Source organism: Pseudorca crassidens, chromosome 20, assembly GCF_039906515.1.
Source record: "Pseudorca crassidens isolate mPseCra1 chromosome 20, mPseCra1.hap1, whole genome shotgun sequence".
In the NCBI taxonomy this organism is placed as follows: Eukaryota; Metazoa; Chordata; class Mammalia; order Artiodactyla; family Delphinidae; genus Pseudorca; species Pseudorca crassidens.
In genome coordinates, this window is record NC_090315.1 from 19,290,425 (window position 1) to 19,317,022 (window position 26,598).

The following is a 26,598-nucleotide window of genomic DNA, read 5'->3' on the forward strand; positions in this document are numbered from 1 at the left end:
TCTCCGTCACGCTAAACATGAGCTCCCCAGAGGCAGGAACTGGGCTGTGTACAATTTCATCCTGCATCTATACAGCAGCCACGTAGTACCTGAGTAAATGTGATGAAAAATCTGCCTTCAGCTCGTTCTCACCAGGGAAGTACAGTCATTCCTCAGGCACCCCTATGTAGATACATACAACTTAGGGAGACATACAAGGTAGCAAAGAGCAAAACCCAACTGCAAGTGGGGGAAGCTGGCCCTGAGACTCCATTTAGACTGAGCCGCCAGCGACGGGGATGCCTGCCTCCACTCCCTCTGCCTCTGTGTCCCCACCTGTGAAACTGGTACCACCTCTCACCTGACAGTGGTGTTCTAAGAGACAGAGAATCTGTTTCATGTTCGTTACCAAAGGGACAGCAAAACCAAAATATGGCTTTATTATTTCCCAAAGACTTTTCCCCTTTCTTGAAATAGCTCCCCCTACCCCTAACCTCTTTACGCTGATCTAAGCCCGAAGCTGAGAGGGGTTGCAGGGACACTACTATAGAAACGAAAGAAAAGGTATGTTACTACCTGAAAAACAGCCACTTTTTCCCATGCCTCTCAAAATGGACTTGCATTTGATCATACTGACAGAATCTACCTAGGATGACTTACAACCTAAAGGCCTGAAATATGTCTTATTTCTCAGCTTTAGAATATTTAGCCGAGCTGTTCCGTACAGAAACCAATAAGAAGTTAAAATTAAGGAGGTAAAAAGAATTAACAACCTGTATTTTAAACAGGATGCAGACTTAGTGACTTCAGACCAAACATTCGATCTTTGGTCAGTGGTAGTTAAATATACACATGTAACTGAGTCATTCATATTCTTCCTGTAAATGTTTTGGTGGCAGTAAAATATTTAGTAGGTTCCTAATGCTTTAATGGGAAATAACTTATCTCCAAAGAACCACCGTAGCTCCCAGGATGGATCTGCCCACCTCTACCCACCTGTGTCCCCTGAGCACAGGCTCTGATGTGAGACATCACCAAGAAGTAGTAATAATATCACTGCTCATTGATAAGCAAGGCGAAGCTAATTTTAATTTTTTTTTTATTTTTTGCGGTACGCGGGCCTCTCACTGCTGTGGCCTCTCCCGTTGCGGAGCACAGGCTCCGGACACGCAGGCTCAGCGGCCATGGCTAACGGGCCCAGCCGCTCCGCGGCATGTGGGATCTTCCCGGACCGGGGCAAGAACCCGTGTCCCCTGCATCGGCAGGCGGACTCTCAACCACTGCGCCACCAGGGAAGCCCGCGAAGCTAATTTTAAATTACGGTTTTCTGACTGCACTTTTTCCCTCCAGAGCCTCTCACCATGCACCTTCAGATGCTGATGGAAGTCGTCCCCCCAGAGGAAGCTCCAGAGTGACAAAGCCCAGCCTCCTGTGGCCAAGTCTAAGCTGTGAAGAATTTATTTTTGTAAGCAGTATTTGTGGTTGTTTCTTCCTGATGTTTTTCTTAAGAAAAAAATGTATTCACATGTGTATAATACTGTTATTTTTAGCTATCCTTAGCTCTCTGGGTGGGTGTTTGCTGAAGTTAGCAGGTGAGGATGTAACCCAGCAGAAGGCTGGTGGCCAGGGAAGGGCTGAGTCAGAACGGCCCCCACCACACGGTGACTCTTCAACAAGGGGCACATCACACCTGCTTCAATAAAGGGAATTCTTGAAACTCAGTGATCAGAAAGGTGCATATGTGTGTGTATATATATATATACATATATATATATATATATAAAAAAATATAAAATTGGTGGAACTTTTGCTTTGATTGAGATAGATTTTTAAAATACTAAATAAAGTACAAATGCTTTACTACCTACCCATATTTCACCTGGGATGTATGTAGCAGGTCTGTCCCAGGCTGGACGTCAAGGCCCCCAGTGCAAAGCTGGCCGTCCGGAACCATTTGCAGCCTGTGTCCACAAGGGGCTCAAGGGGCTCAGCATCGCAGGTTCCCTGACAGCCTTCACTGGCATTTCGGTCAAACCAGAAAGTGTGGTGTATAAAATTCTATTTTGCATTTGGCACTCATGGATTTTCCTGACAAAATACGGTCTAAAAAAATGGAAAAAAGTAACATTTCTGTGAAAACACTGAAATTTTATTGATATACTGCAGAAGACACTCACACCAAAATTTACTAAGTGTGTGAGCAATTTTAGAAGCATAGAGACGAAAGTACTTTTACCAGCCATTTCAGAAATTCCCCCCAAACGTGAGATCAGTACATGTTAATAGTAGAGAAAAAAAAAGCAATTAGTAACTGTTTACACTTCACAAGCCGGTGTCCTATGTCTTACAAAATGTTATTCAGAACTTCAAATAACGGTAAATGTCTCAAAAAAGAAACTGAACTTTAAACATGGACCCTCCTCTGGCCAATACTTTCATTTAGCTGGTAGTGAACCACACGAGAGCATCAGTATTCTATCTTCCCTGAGAGCAGGACCCCACCATTTGCATGTGGGCAACACAGTTTGTGCAGCTCTACTGCTTGCTATTATTGTGGGCTGTTTTACGAAAGAGACAATACAACCGGGCACACACTGCAGGTGGCTAACAATCGCAAGGAAAGCCAGTGCAGCTCAGGAGGCCTGGCTGCCGACCCAGAGCCCTTCCCGGTGGAAGCAAAGTACACTGGATGAGGACATTAAAAGGGTTTTGCAGAATCAGGACCTTTGCCAGCAAAGACACCAGCACTTCACACTTCCCAAAGAGCCTGCCCTATTTAGCCAAGAAAAAGGAAAATCACTCCCCGTACACTTCATGTGCCAATCGGACACCTGCCAGTTAACCCACGGGAGTCACGGCAGCAGCAAGGATGCGCTCCTGGCAGCTGTCCAGGCTGGATGCCGCGTCCTCCCACCAGAGGGCAGCGGCCTGACCCCGCCCAGCAGCGCTTCGGGCCCCCGAGGCCAGGTGAGGCCCCACGAGGAGCTGAACGTCTTATTCTACGGATGAGGAAACTGACAGCCAGACGGTGATCCACGCCTGCTCACAGGACACGACAGCTTGACGACAGAGAGTTTACCTCTCGTTTAATACCTGGGACATACCTGGGGGTTTATACCTGGGACATACACAAACTTGGGCACCTGTGCTTTCTGATGTGTAAAAAGAAGAAAGATCTTGCGGGCAGTTCCAACAACCTACCGATGCTCTTTTCCACTTCTAGGCAAAGCCGCCAGACCCACACTAAAGCAGTGCACGGGGTGTAAATTTCCCAATAGCTCGCCTGTCTAACTTTTTCCAGTTACCATGAAAAGTCAGGCTCTGGGCATTCCCACACTGAAGCGGTAATGACAATACACATTTCTTGATAACCTCGTGACCTTATTAAGGCACCGCAGCCTCATCCCAGGATGGAGTCATGAATGTTTTCAGGGCTCACCACATCCAGGTATTCTGAGGGTTACCTCCAGGCACCCCACATGACCTTTTCCGTTTCCACTGGAGAGAAACCTGTGTCCTATTTGTCCAGGACTCTGCAGGTTCCAAGGGTTCTTCGGAAGCACTAGCTTTACCTCCGGAAAGCCCTGGGTCAGGCTGCTATTGCTGAGGGAACCCCATTCTCATCCTTGGACTGTCTCTTCACAGGAAGTAAACTTACCCTGGGTAGCTATCAATATCGAAAGAATACTAGGAGTATTAGTACACAGACAGTTAACCCTGAATCTCAACTAACTCATGGTTGAAAAGGTCTGTTAAGCCATGCGGGGTATGAATTTTAAGAAATCGCAATTTATATGCACAAGAGAAGGTTTTAAGAATGTAACCAAACACAGGTCTAAATGAAAAAAAAGAAAAACGAACTCCAGATGGTACAGTTCATTACCCGAACGCCGCGGCGGGCATCACTCAACCTGAGTGCTGAGGTGGGCTTCACACCAGAGGCGATGGGCAGGACAGCCCAGCACTCGCTGTGTCTCTCCTTCTACCTTCCTTCCAGAGTCTCATCATCGGCCCATTGTTCAATCAGTTAAGAACTTCTCACCGTTACTAATCCCGGTGCCACAAGGTAGCACTTAGTTATACTTGATCCTTGAAGTGACAAAAGGTCTGAACGTGACTGCCTGTCTCCTCAGCTCTCGGTCATGTAGCAACATCCATTTCTGTTCAGAGTCCTCTGGCTGCTCTGCAGGATTTCATTCACATCCTCATTCACTCTCACTTTCGTTTTCATCTGAAGCTTTGTCACTGGTCTCAACCAACTCTACCACTTTGCAGGACGGATTTTTAGAATTTACCAGCTAAGAGAGATAGTATTAAAAATGTGTTACTAATTATAGATTAATTAGCAAATCTCCCCCACCCCTCACCCCCCCCCCATTATTTTGGTCATTGCAGAAAAAGTCCCTTGGGTTCTAGCTCTGTATTTTGTGACCTATTTTATATTTTCATTATTTTAAGCAAGAAACAAGCAGGTAAAATTTGCCTGCTTATGAATAAACGATTTTCCTAGGAGAAATATTTGTAAAAGTGTTATAAGGAGGTATGTTTATAACCAAGAGTTGATAACTTCCTCAAAGCAGAACATTTAGCACCAAGATCAACCACGAGGAGAAAACGGATACCTAAGAGCTTTACATGAAGACCCATGTCCACGAAGGCCACCCGGTGCTCAGGACCTACGACTCTCCAAGGGATGGGTGCCCCCCCTTACCCTGGAGAAGTGGCTATCCTCATCCTCGTCACATTCTTCCCAGTGATCAAAATCAAAAGCCACGTTAGGATTCTGTTCAATGTAACAGTTTATGTTAAGTGAGAGAATAAAACATGCTCAGCGTGTTAAGCCCAAGCGCAGCTGATTTCAACTCACCCTCTGTCTGAGTAAGCCACACCAAGACTCCTTTTTCTCTTTCGAGAGAGTGATTATTGGTTCACCATTTTCCACTGTGCATTGGCAATCATCTTTTATTATGTTGGCCTGCAGCTCCAAATCAGCCGAGTAAAGTCTCTCTCCCGCCCAGGCACTAGGTTTACAAAAGGAAAGGAGGTCAGCCTTCTACAATGTTAGAAATTCTTTCTTTTACTTTATAAGCTATCCATAAACCCACCTGAAAACAACTCTATCTCTAAAGTATTTACATTTGTAATCTTTTACATTCCTTATTCTTATCTTCAATATGACCACATCCTGTTTTTGGAACCATTTTATTTGTGGGTGGAAGCTAGAAGAAAGTGAAGAGGATTATACACTCATCTCTGTTTATTCGCTAGGCAAGAAAGGGAAGCAGACCCCAACAATGATGAGCATACCTTTTCAGAGGCCCTGTAGTTTTGTTAATGGAAGCATCTCCAGTGTTTTCAGGTAAAGTTTCTGTACAAAGAGTCAGATTTTCCTATAGGTTATTGATATGTGACTCCATAATATATGTATATACATGTACTTTTTTGCATTTTATGCAACTTTTAGTTGAGGAACTACTCACTAAGACTGTAAGAGTATAAACTTCATAGTAACCAAAGTATCCAATTGCAAAGAATAATTTTAAAAAATTAAAATGCAGATCACTTAGTATAACTAAGAAACAGATATCAGACTAAGAAAACAAATATTTGCCTTGTTAAATATTATGATTAAACAACTGGGAGAGTAAACTCTCTGAAAAGGAACCACATACAATTATTGGCCATAGGATACAAATGCTCCAGCGTCTCTGCATCTTAACCTGCTAGGGCCCCACTAACGGCTTCCAGAACAGTGGCCAGTACACACAAGGAACCACTGCTGGACATAACATTGCCTAAAACAATGCAAGTTAAATTCTCAATCTGAAACATCTGAAGCTTCCAAAGACCTGAGCGAAAATGTTTATGAGCAGCTCTGTTAACAGTAGGTCCAAAACTGAAAACAATCAATGTCTTGTAACAGGTGAACAGCTAAATAAACTGTAGTATATGCATATCATGGAATACAACTCAGCAATGAAAAAGTGCCACGGCTACTTGCAATAATCTAGATGAATTTCACAGACATAAAGTTGAGTGAAAGAAGACACAAGCGTGTATACCATGTGCTTCCAATTCAGCAACACTGATGGTGACAGAAGTCGGAACAGGGGTTACTGGGCAGGGTTACAGACAGGGAGGGTGCGTAAGCGAGACCACTGGGGTTCTGGAAATGTTCAACAGCTTGATCTGGGCGTGGGTAATGGTAATACACATAGGAAAAATTCTGATGAGCTGTACACTTAAGATCTGTGCACTTTTACTGGGTGAGCATTATACTTCAAATAAGAAAAAAGTTACCAAAAAAATTGGAAGCCGTACTGTCAAAAATAGAAAGTTGGGTAATATCAGTTTCTGTCACCTTCTCTCTAATTCATCTAAAAGTGGAAAGCCTAAACGCTGGTAAATTTCCAAGCATTAATGATTTTAAGTTAACCGTCTTTTACATAACCGACCATGTGTTGGGTTTTCTGAGTTTGTCTGGGAGTCGGCACCTCTCTCTGAGCCCTTGTCCTCTTGCTGTGTGCTCTGCAGACAAGCATCGTCTTCTGTTGAAGAAGGCATCCTGGGTAGAAGAGGCAGAGGTTAACTGTGAGACGAGGAGACAGGCAAAATCTGGCTCCCTACAGGGACCTCCTGGCAAGAAGAGGGAGGCAGGCCAGCAACACACGTCTGTGAAGTACCTCCTACCACGAGTCAGACCCGCACAGAGCTTACGGCTCATTTACAGATGACGGGCAGGTCAGTCAGCTCTGGGCACTACTGCGCCCCTGGCATCGGGTGCAGAGTAGCTGATCGACACACACATATCATCCGATAAAGGCAGGAACCCATTTACCGAAATAAAATTCTTTTCAAATCACTTAGAGGACAGTATGCACTGCTACCCACTTCAAAGAGGATAACACAAGCCATCTCCTTTCCCCTCCTGCCCTAGCCTCCCCAGAGACACCCTCTTACCAGTCTGGATCTACTGCTAGAAACATTCTTTGCATAAAAAGGCAAATACTGCCATCTGCATCTTTCTAGCTAAAAGACACACACGCGAGTTTAAACACATGGGAACCCACTACATTCACTTTCCTACCCCTTATTTTATTGTACTTAATAAGTGGAGATTATTCCATATCAGTATATAGAGGGCTATCTCATTCTTGTAAAACTTTTTAATTGTGCTTTTCTTTTGGTTGTTTGAACAGGTAACCACATGCATGTGGTTCAATATTTAAAAATAAATAGAAAGGTCTACACAGTGAAAAATCTACCTCTCACCTCTGTTCCCCAACCACCAATTTCCCTCCTCATGGGTGACAGTGTAATTCATTTTTTGTGCATCCTTTTTGAGATAATTCAAGCGTAAAGGAGCAAACCTATACAAACACGTGTGTACACACACACACACACACACACACACACACACACCTGTGGTTAGGGAGTGTGCGTGTGTGTCTCCAAGGGGACGACTGACGGACACCCATGATGCCTGTGGCATGGAGGGCAGTGTCCCACGTTCCAGCCACCCGGGCAGGGACCCCTCCTCAGGCCTCGTTCTCCTCACCGCTGTGCAGCCCCAGACGCTCTGCCGCCCACCCTCTTCCTCCACCACGGCTCTGATCTCCCCTCGACCCTCATCTCCTGGGGTCCTGTTCCTTCCGCCTCTCACACTTACACAAGCTCTGACTCTCCTCAAACCCCAGCAAACCAGAGCCTCCCCAGCCGCTTTCCTGAGCTCTAGGCTTACACCTTCACTAACCTGAAACTCGTGTCCAAACCCACTCAGTGTGTCCTCCTCTCCGAGCTGGCTACTCTCAGTCGTGAGGGCTCAGAATTATACAGTCACACTCCCCTGGGTCTGCCAACCACTAAGCCCTGTGGCTTCCAGATCTTCACGTCCCCAGACTCTGTCCTCTTTCCCAGTCTGCTGTAGGAATGGTGCCATTCTCCTCATTTCTGGTCCAACCATCACAGCTCCCCAACCCACCTCCCCACATGGAGTCCCTTCCTGGAGGCAGGCTCCCTCCGTAGACTGCGAGGCCTCTGCACGTCCCTCTGCCTGTGATTATCACCAAGGTGTGCGGCACTCCTGTGCAACCACAGAATCACATGTGCAGAGGGACTGAGCAGAGTGCTTTGTGCAGAGCTGGGGCTCAACGGTCGTTGTGGTGTTTCCTATAAGTGATCAACCTGTCTTGATTAAATCTACTGAACTGTAGTAGTGTCTTCATTTTTAAAAGAATATCTTAAAAGTAAGTATGGAGCAAATCTTGTTTCCTGAAAGTGTGTAGAAAACAAAATCTATCCTAATTCCATAGGCACCCAATTTTATTAAGATAGAAACCTCTACAAACTTAAGACTATTTTAATCTTTGCCATGTTCTTTGAAATTCTCCTACCCTCAGCAGTAATTCAGGAACCCTTCAAGGTCTCCAATGGTCACAGCATTAAATCCACTGGTCAGTTCTCAGTCCTCATTTCATTGGCCTCGCAGCACCTGGCCGCTCATGGCTCCCTGCTCTGTGAAACCCTTCCCTCACCTGCTGTCCTGGACGCCCTCCCCGGCCCCCCGGCTCCAGGCTGCTGCTTCTCAGGCTCCTCCCCCATGCCCCCACTGCCGGCTACCTCTCAACATTAGAGTCCCAGTGCTCAATCCTTCGGGGCCTTGTCCAGCAACCTGGCTCTCAATACCAGGATCTGCTGACCAGGCCCCCCCGAGACCACACGCCCACTACAGTTACAATCAGAAACCCGCTGCTTCTCACCACTTCCACAAAACCACCCTAGTCTGAGCCGCTGTCATCCTGTCCTGAACTCTGGGCACAGACTTTGTCCCCCGCTCCAGTCTGTTCTCAACACGGTAGCCCAGAATGTTCTGATTAAGCCATTCCTCTGCTTAAAACTCTCTCATGGTTCCACCTCCTCCTCCGAGGAGCCCACCCGTGCAACGGCCACAGGGTCCAACAAGATCTGACCTTCACACCTAGATTCTCCCCTTGTTTGCTGCTCTGTTCACTGCAACTTCCTCTCTGCTCCTGGAACCAAGGAATAACCAAGCCTTCCCTCTGCCCACATGGGTCTACGCCTCGGTATCTGCCTGGGTCAGGCCTCACCTCTTGGGTCTTTGCTCACCGTCTCAGGCCCCAAACTACCCCGTCTTCCCTTCTGTGTTGATCTGCTCCATCTCACATACCACCACATTATCCACTATGTGTTTCTGTAACCTGCTCATCATTTGTCTCCACCGAAATGTGAGCTGGCCCCTCATCTGTTTTGTTCACTGCTGTATCCCCAGTAGACAATCAATAAATATTTGCTGAATAAATGAACAAATTTTAAAATTTCAACTTTACCTATTGGCAACTTCAGTTAGAAGTATTTATCTATTAATTAGGTCAAATGAAACAAAGTCAGACTGAACAAAATATTCCAGCATCCAAAACACACACAGAGCAAAACGGAGGATTAGGAAGCTCCAGGTTCCCATTTCCCCACAGACACACTGAAAGAACCACCAGAAGCTGTCTGAACCACCTTCCTGTCCCCCCACCCCCCCACCCCCAAAATCAGAGAGGGCAGAGCAGACTTCGTGTGTGAATTACTGTGTAGTCCATTCTAAGCCATCTGGGGGACACCTGAGGGACTACAATGCAAGATGCTCACCTCTGTTTCACGGAACTCAGAACACAGGCAGGAAAGCTGTGGGCACTGCTCAGAAGAGGCCACTACAGACCCATGGACACCTGAGGCAAGGTATGACGCAAGGAGACACACAGCAGACCATCAAAGGCCTGGAGAAGCTAGGGGGAGACTCGCTGGAAATGAGGACATTCAAAAGGGGACTGAGAGGGCTTCCCTGGTGGCGCAGTGGCCGAGAGTCCGCCTGCCGATGCAGGGTACGCGGGTTCGTGCCCCGGTCCGGGAGGATCCCACATGCCGCGGAGCGGCTGGGCCCGTGAGCCATGGCCGCTGGGCCTGCGCGTCCGGAGCCTGTGCTCCGCGACGGGAGAGGCCACAACAGTGAGAGACCCGCGTACCGCAAAAAAAAAAAAAAGGGGGGGGACTGAGAAAGCCACATGCAGCCGAGGCAAGATGCACGCTCAGAAAAGTCCTGAGAGGACCCTAAGCTTTCATTTCAGGCTGATTTCTAGCCGAGGACGTGGAGAAAACAGGAACCTTGTACACTGCTGGAGGGAACATAACACACAGCTGTTGTGGAAACAGTTTGGCAGTTCAAAAACTTAAACGTGGAATTGCCATGGGATCCAGAAATTCCAAAAGAGCTGAAAGCAGGAATTTAAACAGATATTTGTACAGCAATGTTCATAGCAGCACTATTCACAACAGCCAAATATCCACAGTACATCCACACAATGGAGTATTTTTCAGCCTTCAAAGCACAGAAATTCTGATACCTGCTACAACATGGATGAACCTTGAAAACATTACGCTAAGTGAAATAAGCCAGACACAGAAGGACAAATATTGTATGATTCCATTTATATGAGGTACCCAGAAGAGGTAAATTAATGGAAACAGAAAGTAGAACGGAGGTTCCCAGGGGCCGAGGGAATGGGAGAATGGGCATTACGGTTTAATGGGTACAGAGTTTCTGTTGGGATGATGAAAACTTCTGGAGAATGTGGTGACAGTTACACAACTATGTGAACGTACTTACTGCCACTGAATTGTATACTTAAAAAACAGTTACTGTGGGCTTCCCTGGTGGCGCAGTGGTTGAGAGTCCGCCTGCCGATGCAGGGGACGCGGGTTCGTGCCCCGGTCCGGGAGGATCCCACATGCCGCGGAGCAGCTGGGCCCGTGAGCCATGACCGCTGAGACTGCGCGTCCGGAGCCTGTGCTCCGCAACGGGAGAGGCCACAACGGTGAGAGGCCCGCGTACCGCAAAAAAAAAAAAAAAAAAAAGAAGAAGCCAGATATGAAAGAGACACATTGCATGATTCCATTCAAAGTATGAACCAGGGAAGAGCCATCCATGCTGTTTTGTGTCTGGAAAGCAGCTGCCCTTGCGGGGGGAGCAGGAGGTGTCTCTGAGTCATGCCCTGTTTCTGATCTGGTGCTGGTTTCTGTGCTCAGAAAATCCACCAAGCCACACTTACAATACGTGTTCTTTTCTGTATGTGTGCTGTCAATAAAAAGCTAACAAAAATTCATTCTGTAAGAGATACAGATGAAATATATTTGGAATTTGTTTTATAATAGTCAAACAAAAACAAAAACAAAAATGTGGGCTGGGGTTTGGATAAAATAAGACTCCCCACATGTTGGTAATTATTGAAGCTGAGTGATGGGAACGCAGAGACTCATTAAACTATTCTACTTTCAGAAAAATGTCCATAACACTTGTGAGTTATACTGCCACAAAACAGCTCTTCCAAAAGGAGACAAAAGTCCACTTACAGGGTCTGGCTTACGCTTTCTTCAAAAGTTGGCATTTTAGCTCCTTTGTATAATTTTTTCAGTTGTTCTACATGTTCTGAGTTATCAATGCCCATTCCCATTGACAAAATTTCAGCTCGAACATTATAATCAATGACAGAAGTTCTCAAGTTTTCAAGTTTTGTAGTGTGCACCTTGAATGAAAGAAAAAATATGTTTGCAGGAATTACACTTAGAACTTTAGATGAATCACAAACACTCTCACCGTGGCCTCCTGATCTCACTGTGCAATGTCTGATGCACCAGGGCATGTGCCACCACAAGGGCCTCCTCATTGGAATCTTCCAGAATCCAGCCCCGTACTGGAGAAATATGATCAGGTGTGGGGCTGGGGCCAAAATCAAGCCCCGAGGTAAAACCCCAGACAAGGCCCATCCGTGATGCTGTAACCACACGCACAATTCTTAAATCTTTCTGGTTCTCCTTCCTGTGCTTTTTACCTCTCCTCACAAGAAGGCTCAGGGTCTTCAGATGCCCAGAAAGGGCCTACACCAAGGCCCTAAATCCTGCGTCCTGGACAGTTTCCTCCACTTGTTTTTTTCTGCAACCAAAACATTCTCATCCATTTCGGTTTACACAAAATTAAGTAAAACACGAAAATCTGCAATTGTCTGATTCCTGCTGGTGGGAGGTGTGGCCCCAGGACTTTCATGGGGGTCGGAGTAGACCAGGCTGGCGCTGGCTGGGGCGCCTCCCCGGGGAGCGCGGGAATCAGGAATGCACTCCCATCCAGGGATAGCAGAAGAGCCTTTCTCCACTCAGCCTGGGGACCGAGCTGGTGTTGGGGGGAGAAGGCGGCAGGTGTGGGGTCTGTCTCCCCTCCAGTGTGCCATGAACAGTGCTACACTTTGGAGCTGCGGAAGCATGTTTGCCAGGTGGGTTTTCTTTTTTTTTTTGCTTCATTCTCTTAGCTATAGTTTAAAAAATCCTTGCTTAATAAAGTTTCCAGTTTTTTCTCTGATGAAAAACCACCACAATATTGACTATTATGACATCGACTAAGACCCCCCCAGACCTCTTCATTTACCTGCACTGGTAGTCTCTACCTTCCCTTCTAAAAATCATATTCTCCTCTTACTCTTAAATCTTATACCCAAACTCTTCTTTTCCATGTTAAGGCTTTTTCACTCTTATAAAAAGAACTTTCAACAAAACACTTTTTATGAACTGAATTCCTTTAAATCGTATAAATAATCATAATAATTAAGATTTAAGTGTAACAGAGCAAAACTCTGAATTGAAAAGTAGAGTTCCCAGGGTGCAAGCAGAGGGGTGATGGTGCCGGCCTCAGCAGGGATGGGCTGAGGCCCTGAGTCACATGTCCTGGCCTCATGCTCAGCCCCACCCACCCCCACAGGGTAGGAGTCTGCTCATGGATGGAATTCCAGTGCCCCGTACAGGTCCTAGCACACAGTAGGTGCTCAATAAATATCTGGTGAATGGATGAGGTAGGAACCGTGAACATAATAAAGTCTGTCTTGGAAAGCCTGAGGACCGGAATCCTCCACATTACTGACCCCTTTAAGATCACTTACAACTACACCAGCACAGGCTGTGCTTCTGCAGGGCAGTTACTGTCCCAGGGCTTCCCACCTGTGTGGGCAGAGGACTGTGAAATCGGATTACCAGTGCACAGTCACCACTTGGAAAAGAATTATAAACGGGAGACACTGCCGTGTGTACTAACTATTAATAGTTTCATGAAGTTTCTGTCTCGGTTGTATGTGTGAGCGTGTGTGATTTATATACACACACACACACACACACACACACACACACACACACACACACAACCTGTGAGTGCTGGGTTACAATATAAAAGGTTCCCTTAAACCAAAAAACCCATGACCACATTCATGACCCAAGTAACATGGAAAAAGCTCTCCTTTACACAGAGCCCTTATCAAATCAGCCTCCGTTTATGTGAGGCAAATAGTTATTCAAGCAACAGGTTAGAATAATTTGGATAATTTTAGGGGCCCATCCAAACACACGTTTCTTTTCAAGAAAAATGCTTACTTACCATTGGATCGATCCAAACCGTATTTCCTAAAGCCAACATCACTTTTGCATCATGCAGTTTCCCATTAATTTTATGATGAATGTACCTAGTAACCTGAAAAAAAAAAACCACTTAAGTAATTTATCTGAAGATTTAAAAAAACACTTTATTCTGTATGTGCTCTATAGTTTTGCAAGAAGCTTTTCCATGCCTTTCATTTGAGCCTCCCGACCACCCCATGGGGCAGGTTATGGAGGCCATCACACCCCTTCACCAACAAGGGTAACCATCAGTGGAGACGAATGAGGACAGGTGCAAAGGTGAGTCCCGAGCACAGGGTGTTCCAGCTGCTCCAGAGGACGAGGTCACACACTGGGGCTGCTCAGCAGCAGGGACACTGGGGTTGGGGGGCCCTGGTCCCCAGCAACAGTAGAACTCTCTCTCCTCACTCTCTCACTGAGCTTCCGAAGAAAGAAACATCCATCCTTTAAAGACAGGTTGACAGTTGACAGAGGGGATGGGGGACACGCACCCACGCTGGGAACCACGCGGTGTGAGGAGTCCACAGCACAGACCTGTGCTTGGGACTCACCTCTGCACCTGTCCTCATTTAACTCCACTGTTTACAACCCATACCTTTTGCTTTGCCAACGGCAATGGCTTCTTTCATATCCTGTTAATCAGACTGTATGAAATTGAGCCTTCCTTTAAAGAATCAGGAGCCTCGTCATGAACAGGACTTAGTGCTCTGGTGACGTCCCTGCCGGGCCTAAGGCGGGGCCTCTCCACCCACCCGAGACGGCATGTGCTCCACGCCTTGGTACAGGGGGGGCTTCTTCGCCTTCACAGTGCCTTATCCGCTCTGCTTGGTGACATGCTAGTTACCCACTCTGAAGGACCCAGAGGGCACGTCCCCTCCTTTGGAAGCTTTTCTGGACTCTCTCTCTCCTTCCTTGCCCAGCTTCCCAAGCCCAGTGGAATTACCTGGTCCCTCTGGCGAGTGTCCATCACCTATGTGCCCCCCGTGACACGGGCATCCACTTCTCTAAGCGCCTACACTGTTTATTCTCTTTAAGTAACAGCCAGTCTATTTCTAGCACAGTGCATATTTTACACCCAAAGTGTGCGAGCACTAATGACGACCACGGCCCATCACGCCCGGCCTCTCTGAGGGCTCAGAGCTAGTCTACACATGGCGCTGGGAGTGCGCTCCTGACCGGAAACAGGAAGCAGTGAACCCAAACCCAATACTCCAAATTCAAATACACCTCAATTCTGTGTATATTCTGGGTTAAATATATTCTGAAAGTCAACAAAATATATAAGGCCCAAATAACTCACCTTTGGATTCCATTCAATCTCATTGTCCGCGGGTTTCACTCTACAAACGATAAACTCCACGGCTTGAGGGGGCAGAGTGTGGAAACTTTCTGGGAGGTGAAGCAGCTGGTCTCTTGTGATGAGTTTGGTCCTGCCTTCATCTATGAACTTCACAAGGACATTATCCAGGGCCCACGTGTCCTCCTTCTGGCTCATCTCCAACACCTGAACCCTACAGGACAACAGTGGCCTCAGTCTAACACAGAGACCCAAAGGGAAATAATCGTCGCCTTGGCTTCCTCGTTAGAAGCAAACCACACAAAAGTTCCCTAAACTGCACGGCTTTACTCCATACTAGAAATAAAATAACTGAAGTCACCAAGAGCACTTAGCCGTGATTTATTTAATTCAAGTATTCTTATGTATAAAAAACAGTGTAGTACTTTGAATAAAGGAAATTCCTTTATCGGACAACACAAGAAAAATTAACATAGCAAATTAAATGTTCCAAGGTTCTCAATCTGGGCTATCACCAAGCGGGGACGGGTGGGGCATTCGAGGGCCATCGGTGCAAACAGGCACACGAGGCAGGATGGAACGCTGACAGTGCCACTTCTTGGGCTGACCTAGCTGACTTACATAGCCTCACCAGGGCTCAGTCTGCTTCTCTGTAAAATGGGAACTGTGCCCACTTGATGGGAATTTTGTAAGAATTAAGTGAGTCGCTGACTGTCCATAGGTAAATGTCACACTGTCATCCACGCTCTGTGCTCAGCAGCCCCAGGGCAGAGGAGCCTCGAGAGTACGGCTGAACCGGACCAGGGTGAACACGACCCCACCACCACCCTCCTGGGAGGCAGCCAGGCTCAGTACGTGTACACCGGTCATATGGGCAGAGATGAAAACAGCGATTCAACACCACTTGAAGTCACCTTATGCTTCACAACTTCTAGAGATGAAATAAAGAGACACTTTACCTGTGAAAAGCTACTTTTTCTGCTAATCCATATAATCCAAATTTCTCCACCTTTTCAACAGTTGTTTTATTACTGGAATCTTCAAAATACTCTTTCATGTCAGCAGCAAGAGTTGCATAAAGATCCACATGTTTATCAACTATACGACCAAAGTAATTTGTTGCATTCAAAACATAAAAGGGTATTATCTGAAACATAAACAGTAAACATATCCAGAAAACAAACTCACTCTAACTAACACACCACTGTAAAGCAATTGTACTCCAATAAAGATGTTAAAAAAATAAAATAACATAAAATCCCTTCAAAAAAAAAAAACAGGGCTTCCCTGGTGGCGCAGTGGTAGAGAATCTGCCTGCCAAGGCAGGGGGCACAGGTTCGAGCCCCGGTCTGGGAAGATCCCACATGCCGCAGAGCAACTAGGCCCATGAGCCACAACTACTGAGCCTGCGCGTCTGGAGCCTGCACTCCGAAACGGGAGAGGCCGTGATAGTGAGAGGCCCCTGCTCGCTGCAACTAGAGAAAGCCCTCGCACAGAAACGAAGACCCAACACAGCCAAAAATAAATAAATAAATAAATTAATTAATTTTTAAAAACCCCAAAATACAAAAACCTCAATCTGAAGCAAAGAGGTATCTGCAGAAGTCAGCACCTGACCTAAGAGCCCAAAGCACACAACAGGGATTTAAAAATAAACTAGGAAACTGACCAAAAAACAGAATAAAAACCTTAGCATACACACAAATAATTATAGTTTCACTTTAAATTTAATGGAAGTGGTTTGGGTAAATATTAGTTTAAAGCTTTATTATTAGTAAGTGTTCCTTTGTTTACTTTTTAACTGCACTTTAGAAAAATCCTTAAAAAAACATAGCCTCCGTGTCTCTGGAGCCCTTTCTGAAGTATTTTAGTGAGAGCCTGCTGTGTACGAGGCACAAGGAACTCAGAGAGGAAGCATGTCCTGCAGGGACCCAAAGCAACTGTGGGTGGACAGATGTGCCACAGCTGTGTGTGGTCAAGAAGACAACTCTTCACAGGCAAGTGTACGCAGGGTTATTGGCGTGTGTTGGGGTGTCGGTGCGCACAGGTACGCAAGAGTACGGAGGAGGCATTCCAGACAGGGGGCAAACAGTATGCATTAGGGCAGGGAGCCCTGGCTACAGGGCGGGAGTGAGCAGATGGCAGGAGTGAGCAGTAGTTATTTGGTGAGGGGGCAGCGCCATCTGGGAGGCAAGGCAGGCAGGGGAGAGGTCACCCCTTGTGACCAAAAGGTGCTGGATCTCACAGGGCTGACAGCCGGTGGCTCTCCTCTGTGCTCGCCCCCCCCCCACCAGCTTCATTGCCTACGCCCCTCACACTCGCCGTAAGCCTTGTCCTACTCCACAAACATTCCACACAACTCCTACCTCAGGGCCTTTGCACTTGCTGCTTCCTCTGCCTGGAATATCCTTCCCTAGATAGTCTCACGGCTGGATCCTTCTTATCATTTGGCCCTCGGGGCAGCTGACCCCTCCTCAGAGGGCCCCTCCCTGCCTCTAATTTCCAAAGGGCCCCGTGTCCCCCAGCACACACCACGGAACTTCACTGCATTTCATCCTCTCCGCAGCACTGTCACCATCTTACTCACTGCTGACCGTCCCCACTGGAAGGTGAGCCGGGAGAGGACAAGTAGCACGTCTATCATGGTTCCCAACCCAGCCACCCTCCAGCCCGTGGAGAGTCTGCCTCAGGGAACCCCCAGTGCTCTGTCAAGCCGGCCCTCATCTCGGGCAGGAAATTCAGTATTCCTTCTAGCCCGGCAGATGGCCTCTCCCAGGGAGTCTTCTCCCCTATGGTTTAGGGGCCCCAACAACCTGGCATCCCAGACAGAAGCCCACTGGGTGACAGGAGTCAGTGGACAGGAGGTGCAGGGGATGGGAAAAACTCTCACTCCAATGTTAGGAGAGCTTGGCAGGATATAACATACACTCCAACTGCAAATATAGTTTTTGAAAGATGCACAAAGAAAAGTAACAGAGAAAATATACTAAGATGCCAATGGTGACTGTTTTAGGATGACAGGAGTAAGGGGAGAGTTCCTTTTCCCCCGCATTTCCTAAGTTAGAAGGCTCTGTGTTCAGCACACACTGATGAACAGAGTCCAGGCCCGAGCAGGCATCAGTGTGTGGCAGTCCCCTCCACACGGCGTCAGCACATCCACGACACACCGAGCTGGCAGAACGGAGGTGGCAAAAAGCAGCTTGTGGACTGGACTCTCCTGCCAGGAGGGCGAGAGCGTGAGGCCTCCACACAGGTGACCCACTCTTCCTGGTTCCAGCACCGAACATCCTGGGTGGTGGGAAACCCCTCAGTCCTGGGCACATGGGAGGGTCCCTTCTGGCCACACACCTCCCCACCTGTTTCGATGCCCCTCTCGCCAGTAATTCAGTTTGTTACGGTTGCAGGACACAAGGTAAGATACAGAAATCCATCACATTTCTAAAACAATTAGAAAAATAACAATGACATCCAAAAACATGAAATACTAGGGATGAGTTTAACACAAAAAGTAGAAGATCCATCTACTGAAAACTGTAACACGTTGCTCAGAAAATTAAAGGCGACCGAGACAAACGAGTGATACGCCACGTTAACGGACTAAGGAGACTCAGTACTGCTAAGATGTCAATTCTTCCCGTGTTAATCTATAGACTCGAAACCGAGTAGGACCCTGTGGGGCCTTCCCACGGCAGACCCCTCCCCCATATCCTCTGCTTTAGCTTCTCTCTGAAGCACCCAGGTAATTGTATCTGTGCATGTTTCCTGAGTTGTTTTACAGATGTGAAAACCCCTCACCAAATAGAAGATGTTAACTACTTGATGACCAATGAGCACATAGCCCCCAGGCCTACAGGGGCCTAAGGATTGATAATGTTAACCCCCGTGACACCACTCTGTTATCTCACCATCAACCAATCAGAGAATTGTGCAGGAGCTGATCACCTACCCTGTCACTCCCCATCCCTCACCTGGCCTTAAAAATGGTTTCCTGAAACCCACTGGGGAGTTGCGGGTTTTTAAAGCATGAGCCACTCGTTCTCCTTGTATTGGCACCTTACAGTAGACGCTGGACTTCCTTCACTACAACCTGGTGTCAGTAGAGCGGCTTTACCATGCACACAGGCAAGTGGACCCAAGGTTGGTTTGGTATCAGACTCAACGCAATGCCAAGCAAAATCCCACCAGGATTCTAAGTATAATAGATATTGATAACCTGATTCTAAAATTTTATATGGACATGCGAAGTAACAGTCAAAAGGATACTGAAGACAGGCAACGTTGGAAGACTTACCCACCAGTTTTCAAGATTATAAAGCTACAGTAATCAAGCCAGTGTGATACTGTATAAGGACAAAGAAACCAAGGAGCAGAATAAAGAATTCAGAAATCAGGACTTCCCTGGTGGTCTAGTGGTTAAGAATCTGCCTTCCAGTGCAGGGGACGCAGGTTCGATCCCTGGTCGGGGAACTAAGAACCCACGTGCAAGGGGGGCAACTAAGCCTGTGTACTCTAGAGCCTGCGTACCGCACCCAGAGAGCCCATGCACTGTAACAAAGAGCCCGCGTGCTGCAACTAAGACCTGACACAGCCAAATAAATAGTAAAAAAAAAAAAAAAAATTCAGAAATCACATATATGGTCTCCTAATTTTTGTCAAAGGTGTCAATATAATTTAGGAGGAAAAGAAGGTCTTTATACTAAATGATGCTGCAGTGACCAATTATCCAGAAGAAAAAATCTTGCCTCCTTTTAAAAAACTCTGCCACACACAAAAGTTAATTTGAGGTGGATCACAGAGCTAAATGTAAAACTATACAGCTTCTAGAATAAAAACACTGGGAAAAATCTTTGCAACCATATGGTAGGCAAAGATTTCTTATGGCATGAAAAGCACAAAATACAAAATAAAAAAGTAAAAAACAAAAAAAAAACAAAACAAACAAAAAAAAAGTAAAAAACTAGGCTTCATCAAAATTAAAAACTTTTGCTTTTCCACTGGGAGAAAACATTTGCAATATATCTGACAAAGGATATCTAAAATATATAAAGAACTGTTAAAACTCAACAAGAAGGAAACCCAAATAAAAAATGGGCAAGAATTCTAAACAGAAAAGTTAACAAGAGAAGAGATACAAATGGCTAGTAAGCAGTGGAAAGATGTCTAAGATTCTTTATCACCAGGGTAACACAAATAAGATAACAGGGCAAATGCAACAGAGTGGCAAAAATTACAGACTGAGAATACCAAGTACTGATGAGAATGTGGATCAACTGGAATTCTTGCGTGCAGTGCTGGTCAGAATGCGAATGGTTCCACCTCTTTAGAAAACTGTTTGGCAGTTTCTTACAAACATACACTTACCATATGACTCAGCAATTCCACTCCTAGGTCTTACTCCAGAGGAAAGAACATGTACTGTCAAAAGATGTAACACAAATGATCGAAGCAGCCAGAAACTGTCAACAACCCAAATGTCCATCAATTTGTGAACAGACAAACATACAGTGGAATCCTACACAGCAATAAAATAGAAAACAGGCGAATCTCAAAGATAATACACTGAGGAACAGAAATCAGACTCAAAAGACCACATACTGTACAATTCCATTAATATGAAATTCCAGTAAAAGACAAAACCATAGTGACAGAAAGCAGATCCCCTGGGAACCAGGGGTATGGGGGGTATGTAATTTAAAAACTCCCTGCAAACAAAAGTCCAGGACCAGATGGCTTCACTGGGAAATTCTACCAAACATACAAAGAACAACTATTACCAATCCTTCTCAAACTCTTCCAAAAGATTGAAGAGGAGGGAACACTCCCAAAGTCATTCTATGAAGCCACTATCACCCTGATACCAAAAGCAGACAAAGATAATACCACAAAATAAAATCACAGGCCAATATCTTTGATGAATATAGTTGCAAAAATTCTCAATCAAATATTAGCAAACTGAATCCAACAACACATAAAAAAGATCACACACCACGATCAAGTTGGATTCATCCCAGGGTCACAAGGATGGTTCAACATATGCAAATCAAAAAATGTGATACACTCCATCAACAAAAGTAAAGATAAAAACCACATGGTCATCTCAATAGATGTAGAAAAAGCATTTGATAAAATTCAACATCCATTCATGATAAAAACTCTTACTAAAGTGGGTATAGAGGGAACATATCTCAACATAATAAAAGCTATTTATGACACATCCACAGCCAACGTAACACTCAATGGTAAACGCTGAAAGCCTTTCTTCCTGTTAAGATCTGGAACAAGACAAGTGTGCCCATTCCCACCACTTCTATTCAATGTAGTATTGGAAGTCCTAGCCACAGCAATCAGACAAGAGAAAGAAATAAAAGGCATCCAAACTGGAAGAGAAGAGGTGAAAGTATCATTATAGGCAGACGACATGATACTGTATATAGAAAACCCTGAAGACTCCACACAAAAACTACTAGAACTGATGAATGAACTCAGCAAGGTAGCAAGATACAAGATTAACATACAGAAATTTGTTGCATGTCTTTATGCTAACAATGAAATATCAGAAAGGGAAAGTAAAAAAAAAAAAAATCCCTTTTAAAAATAAAATACTTAGGGGAAGAGTAAGACGCGGAGATCACCTTCCTCTCCACAGATACACCAGAAATATATCTACGCGTGGAACAACTCCTACGGAGCACCTACTGAACGCTGGCAGAAGACCTCAGACCTCCCAAAAGGCAAGGAACCCCCCACGTACCTGGTTAGGGCAAAAGAAAAAACTAAACAGAGACAAAAGGATAGGGACGGGTCCTGCACCAGCGGGAGAGAGCTGTGAAGGAGGAAAAGTGTCCACACACTAGGAAGCCCCTTCGCGGGTGGAGACTGCGGGAGGCGGAGTTGGGGAGCTTGGGAGCCACGGAGGAGAGCACAGCAACAGGGGTGCGGCGGGCAAAGCGGACAGATTCCAGCGCAGAGGATCGGGCCTACCGGCACTCACCAGCCGAATGGCTTGTCTGCTCGCCCGCCGGGGCGGGCGGGACTGGGAGCTGAGGCTCCGCCTTTTGTCGGAGCGCCGGGAGAGGACTGAGGTTGGCGGCGTGAACACAGCCTGCAGGGCGTTGGTGCGCCTCGGCTGGCCGGGAGAGAGTCCGGGGAGGGGTCTGGACCTGCCGAAGAGGCAAGAGACTTTTACGTCCCTCTTTGCTTCCTGGTGCACGAGGAGAGAGGATTAAGAACGCTGCTTGAGAGAGCTCCAGGGACGGGCGCGAGCCGCGGCTAAGAGTGCGGAGCCCAGAGACGGACATGGGACGCTAAGGCCGCTGCTGCCGCAGCCAGGAGGCCTGTGTGCGAACACAGGTCACTAGCCACACGCCCTTCCGGGGAGCCTGTGCAGCCCGCCACTGCCGGGGTCCCGGGATCCAGGGACGGCTCCCCCGGGAGAGCGCTCGGCGCGCCTCAGGCTGCAGTGTCACGCCGGCCTCTGCCGCTGCAGGCCCGCCCCGCACTCTGTGACCCTCCCTACCCCCCGGCCTGGGTGAGCCAGAGCCTCCGAATCAGCAGCTCCTTTAACCCCGTCCTGTCTGAGCAAAGAACAGACGCCCTCCGGCGACCTACACGCACAGGCGGGGCCAAATCCAAAGCTGAGCCCCTGGGAACTGTGAGAACAAAGAAGAGAAAGAGAAATCTCTCCCAGCAGCCTCAGAAGCAGCGGATTAAAGCTCCACAATCAACTTGATAATACCCTGCATCTGTGGAATACCTGCATAGACAACGAATCATCCCAAATTAAGGAGCCCTGTGGATGAAAGGCTCTTGGTGCTGCAGCCAGGAGTCAGTGCTGTGCCTCTGAGGTGGGAGAGCCAACTTCAGGACACTGGTCCACAAGAGGCCTCCCAGCTGCACGTAATATCAAACAGCAAAAATCTCCGAGAGATCTCCATCTCAAGGCCAGCACCCAGCTTCACTCACCGACCAGCAAGCTACAGTGCTGGAAACCCTATGCCAAACAACTAGCAAGACAGGAACACAACCCCACCCATTAGCAGAGAGGGTGCCCAAAATCATAATAAGTCTACAGACACCCCAAAACACACCACCAGACGTGGACCTGCCCACCAGAAAGACAAGATCCAGCCTCATCCACCAGAACACAGGCACTACTACCCTCCACCAGGAAGCCTACACAACCCACTGAACCAACCTTAGCCACTGGGGACAGACACAAAAAACAACAGGAACTACGAACCTTCAGCCTGCAAAAAAGGAGACCCCAAACACAGTAAGATAAGCAAAATGAAAAGACAGAAAAACACACAGCAGATGAAGGAGCAAGATAAAAACCCACCAGACCTAACAAATGAAGAGGAAATAGGCAGTCTACCTGAAAAAGAATTCAGAATAATGATAGTAAGGTTGATCCGAAATCTTGGAGATAGAATGGACAATAGAATGGACAAATTGCAAGAATCAGTTAACAAGGACCTAGAAGAACTACAGATGAAACAAGCAACGATGAACAACACAATAAATGAAATTAAAAGTACTCTAGATGGGATCAATAGCAGAATAACTGAGGCAGAAGGACGGATAAGTGACCTGGAAGATAAAATAGTGGAAATAACTACTGCAGAGCAGAATAAAGAAAAAAGAATGAAAAGAACTGAGGACAGTCTCAGAGACCTCTGGGACAACATTAAACGCACCAACATTCGAATTATAGGGGTTCCAGAAGAAGAAGAGAAAAAGAAAGGGACTGAGAAAATATTTGAAGAGATTATAGTTGAAAACTTCCCTAATATGGGAAAGGAAATAGTTAATCAAGTCCAGGAAGCACAGAGAGTCCCATACAGGATAAATCCAAGGAGAAATACGCCAAGACACATATTAATCAAACTGTCAAAAATTAAGTACAAAGAAAACATATTAAAAGCAGCAAGGGAAAAACAACAAATAACACACAAGGGAATCCCCATAAGGTTAACAGCTGATCTTTCAGCAGAAACTCTGCAAGCCAGAAGGGAGTGGCAGGACATACTGAAAGTGTTGAAGGAGAAAAACCTGCAACCAAGATTACTCTACCCAGCAAGGATCTCATTCAGATTTGATGGAGAAATTAAAACCTTTACAGACAAGCAAAAGCTGAGAGAGTTCAGCACCACCAAACCAGCTCTACAACAACTGCTAAAGGAACTTCTCTAGGCAAGAAACACAAAAGAAGGAAAGGACCTACAATAACGAACCCAAAACAATTAAGAAAATGGGAATAGGAACACACATATCGATAATTACCTTAAATGTAAATGGACTAAATGCTCCCACCAAAAGACACAGATTGGCTGAATGGATACAAAAACAAGACCCATATATTTGCTGTCTACAAGAGACCCACTTCAGACCTAGAGACACATACAGACTGAAAGTAAGGGGATGGAAAAAGGTATTTCATGCAAATGGAAACCAAAAGAAAGCTGGAGTAGCAATTCTCATATCAGACAAAATAGAGTTTAAAACAAAGACTATTAGAAGAGACAAAGAAGGACACTACATAATGATCAAGGGATCGATCCAAGAGGAAGATATAACAATTGTAAATATTTATGCACCCAACATAGGTGCACCTCAATACATAAGGCAAATACTGACAACCATAAAAGGGGAAATCGACAGTAACACATTCATAGTAGGGGACTTTAACACCCCACTTTCACCAATGGACAGATCATCCAAAATGAAAATAAATAAGGAAACACAAGCTTTAAATGATACATTAAATGAGATGGAGTTAATTGATATTTATAGGACATTCCATCCAAAAACAACAGAATACACATTTTTCTCAAGTGCTCATGGAACATTCTCCAGGATAGATCATATCTTGGGTCACAAATCAAGCCTTGGTAAATTTAAGAAAATTGAAATTGTATCAAGTATCTTTTCTGACCACAACGCCATGAGACTAGATATCAATTACAGGAAAAGATCTGTAAAAAATACAAACACATGGAGGCTAAACAATACACTACTTAATAATGAAGTGATCACTGAAGAAATCAAAGAGGAAATCAAAAAATACCTAGAAACAAATGACAATGGAGACACAACGACCCAAAACCTGTGGGACGCAGCAAAAGCAGTTCTAAGGGGGAAGTTTATAGCAATACAAGCCCACCTTAAGAAACAGGAAACATCTCGAATAAACAACCTAACCTTGCACCTCAAGCAATTAGAGAAAGAAGAACAAAAAAACCCCAAAGCTAGCAGAAGGAAAGAAATCATAAAAATCAGATCAGAAATAAATGAAAAAGAAATGAAGGAAACAATAGCAAAGATCAATAAAATTAAAAGCTGGTTCTTTGAGAAGATAAACAAAATAGATAAACCACTAGCCAGACTCATCAAGAAAAAAAGGGAGAAGACTCAAATCAATAGAATTAGAAATGAAAAAGGAGAGGTAACAACTGACACTGCAGAAATAAAAGAGATCATGAGAGATTACTACAAGCAACTCTATGCCAATAAAATGGACAACCTGGAAGAAATGGACAAATTCTTAGAAATGCACAACCTGCCAAGACTGAATCAGGAAGAAATAGAAAATATGAACAGACCAATCACAAGCACTGAAATTGAAACTGTGATTAAAAATCTTCCAACAAACAAAAGCCCAGGACCAGATGGCTTCACAGGCGAATTCTATCAAACATTTAGAGAAGAGCTAACACCTATCCTTCTCAAACTCTTCCAAAATATAGCAGAGGGAGGAACACTCCCAAACTCCTTCTACGAGGCCACCATCACCTTGATACCAAAACCAGACAAGGATGTCACAAAGAAAGAAAACTACAGGCCAATATCACTGCTGAACATAGATGTAAAAATCCTCAACAAAATACTAGCAAACAGAATCCAACAGCACATTAAAAGGATCATACACCATGATCAAGTGGGGTTTATTCCAGGAATGCAAGGATTCTTCAATATATGCAAATCTATCAATGTGATAAACCGTATTAACAAACTGAAGGAGAAAAACCATATGATCATCTCAATAGATGCAGAGAAAGCTTTTGACAAAATTCAACACCCATTTATGATAAAAACCCTGCAGAAAGTAGGCATAGAGGGAACTTTCCTCAACATAATAAAGGCCATATATGACAAGCCCACAGCAAACATCATCCTCAATGGTGAAAAACTGAAAGCATTTCCACTAAGATCAGGAACAAGACAAGGTTGCCCACTCTCACCACTCTTATTCAACATAGTTTTGGAAGTTTTAGCCACAGCAATCAGAGAAGAAAAGGAAATAAAAGGAATCCAAATCGGAAAAGAAGAAGTAAAGCTGTCACTGTTTGCAGATGACATGATCCTATACATAGAGAACCCTAAAGATGCTACCAGAAAACTACGAGAGCTAATCAATGAATTTGGTAAAGTGGCAGGATACAAAATTAATGCACAGAAATCTCTGGCATTCCTATATACTAATGATGAAAAATCTGAAAGTGAAATCAAGAAAACACTCCCATTTACCACTGCAACAAAAAGAATAAAATATCTAGGAATAAACCTACCTAAGGAGACAAAAGATCTGTATGCAGAAAATTATAAGACACTGATGAAAGAAATTAAAGATGATACAAATAGATGGAGAGATATACCATGTTCTTGGATTGGAAGAATCAACATTGTGAAAATGACTCTACTACCCAAAGCAATCTATAGATTCAATGCAATCCCTATCAAACTACCACTGGCATTTTTCACAGAACTAGAACAAAAAATTTTGCAATTTGTATGGAAACACAAAAGACCCCGAATAGCCAAAGCAA

The 26,598-nt window shown here is 45.4% G+C and overlaps 2 protein-coding genes across 2 annotated transcripts in view; one reads left to right on the forward strand and one right to left on the reverse strand.

The window, feature by feature from the left end:
- Positions 1 to 1,840, forward strand: part of SLC7A9 (solute carrier family 7 member 9) — a 37,462-nt gene extending 35,622 nt beyond the window's left edge. Inside the window, exon 13 of the mRNA XM_067717877.1 lies at positions 1,330 to 1,840. Coding sequence (XP_067573978.1) covers positions 1,330 to 1,394 — 65 coding nt within the window. The 3' untranslated portion in view covers positions 1,395 to 1,840. The remainder of the gene's footprint in view (positions 1 to 1,329) is intronic.
- Positions 1,841 to 3,559: 1,719 nt separating this feature from the next.
- The window catches only part of TDRD12 (tudor domain containing 12), an 87,755-nt gene continuing 64,716 nt past the window's right edge, over positions 3,560 to 26,598 (reverse strand). Inside the window, exons 23-32 of the mRNA XM_067717878.1 lie at positions 15,733 to 15,920; positions 14,777 to 14,987; positions 13,457 to 13,549; positions 11,395 to 11,567; positions 6,435 to 6,544; positions 5,287 to 5,347; positions 5,085 to 5,198; positions 4,847 to 5,000; positions 4,691 to 4,762; positions 3,560 to 4,277 (exon numbers count right to left, since the gene is read on the reverse strand). Of these exons, the coding sequence (XP_067573979.1) occupies positions 4,185 to 4,277; positions 4,691 to 4,762; positions 4,847 to 5,000; positions 5,085 to 5,198; positions 5,287 to 5,347; positions 6,435 to 6,544; positions 11,395 to 11,567; positions 13,457 to 13,549; positions 14,777 to 14,987; positions 15,733 to 15,920 (1,269 nt within the window). The 3' untranslated portion in view covers positions 3,560 to 4,184. The remainder of the gene's footprint in view (positions 4,278 to 4,690; positions 4,763 to 4,846; positions 5,001 to 5,084; positions 5,199 to 5,286; positions 5,348 to 6,434; positions 6,545 to 11,394; positions 11,568 to 13,456; positions 13,550 to 14,776; positions 14,988 to 15,732; positions 15,921 to 26,598) is intronic.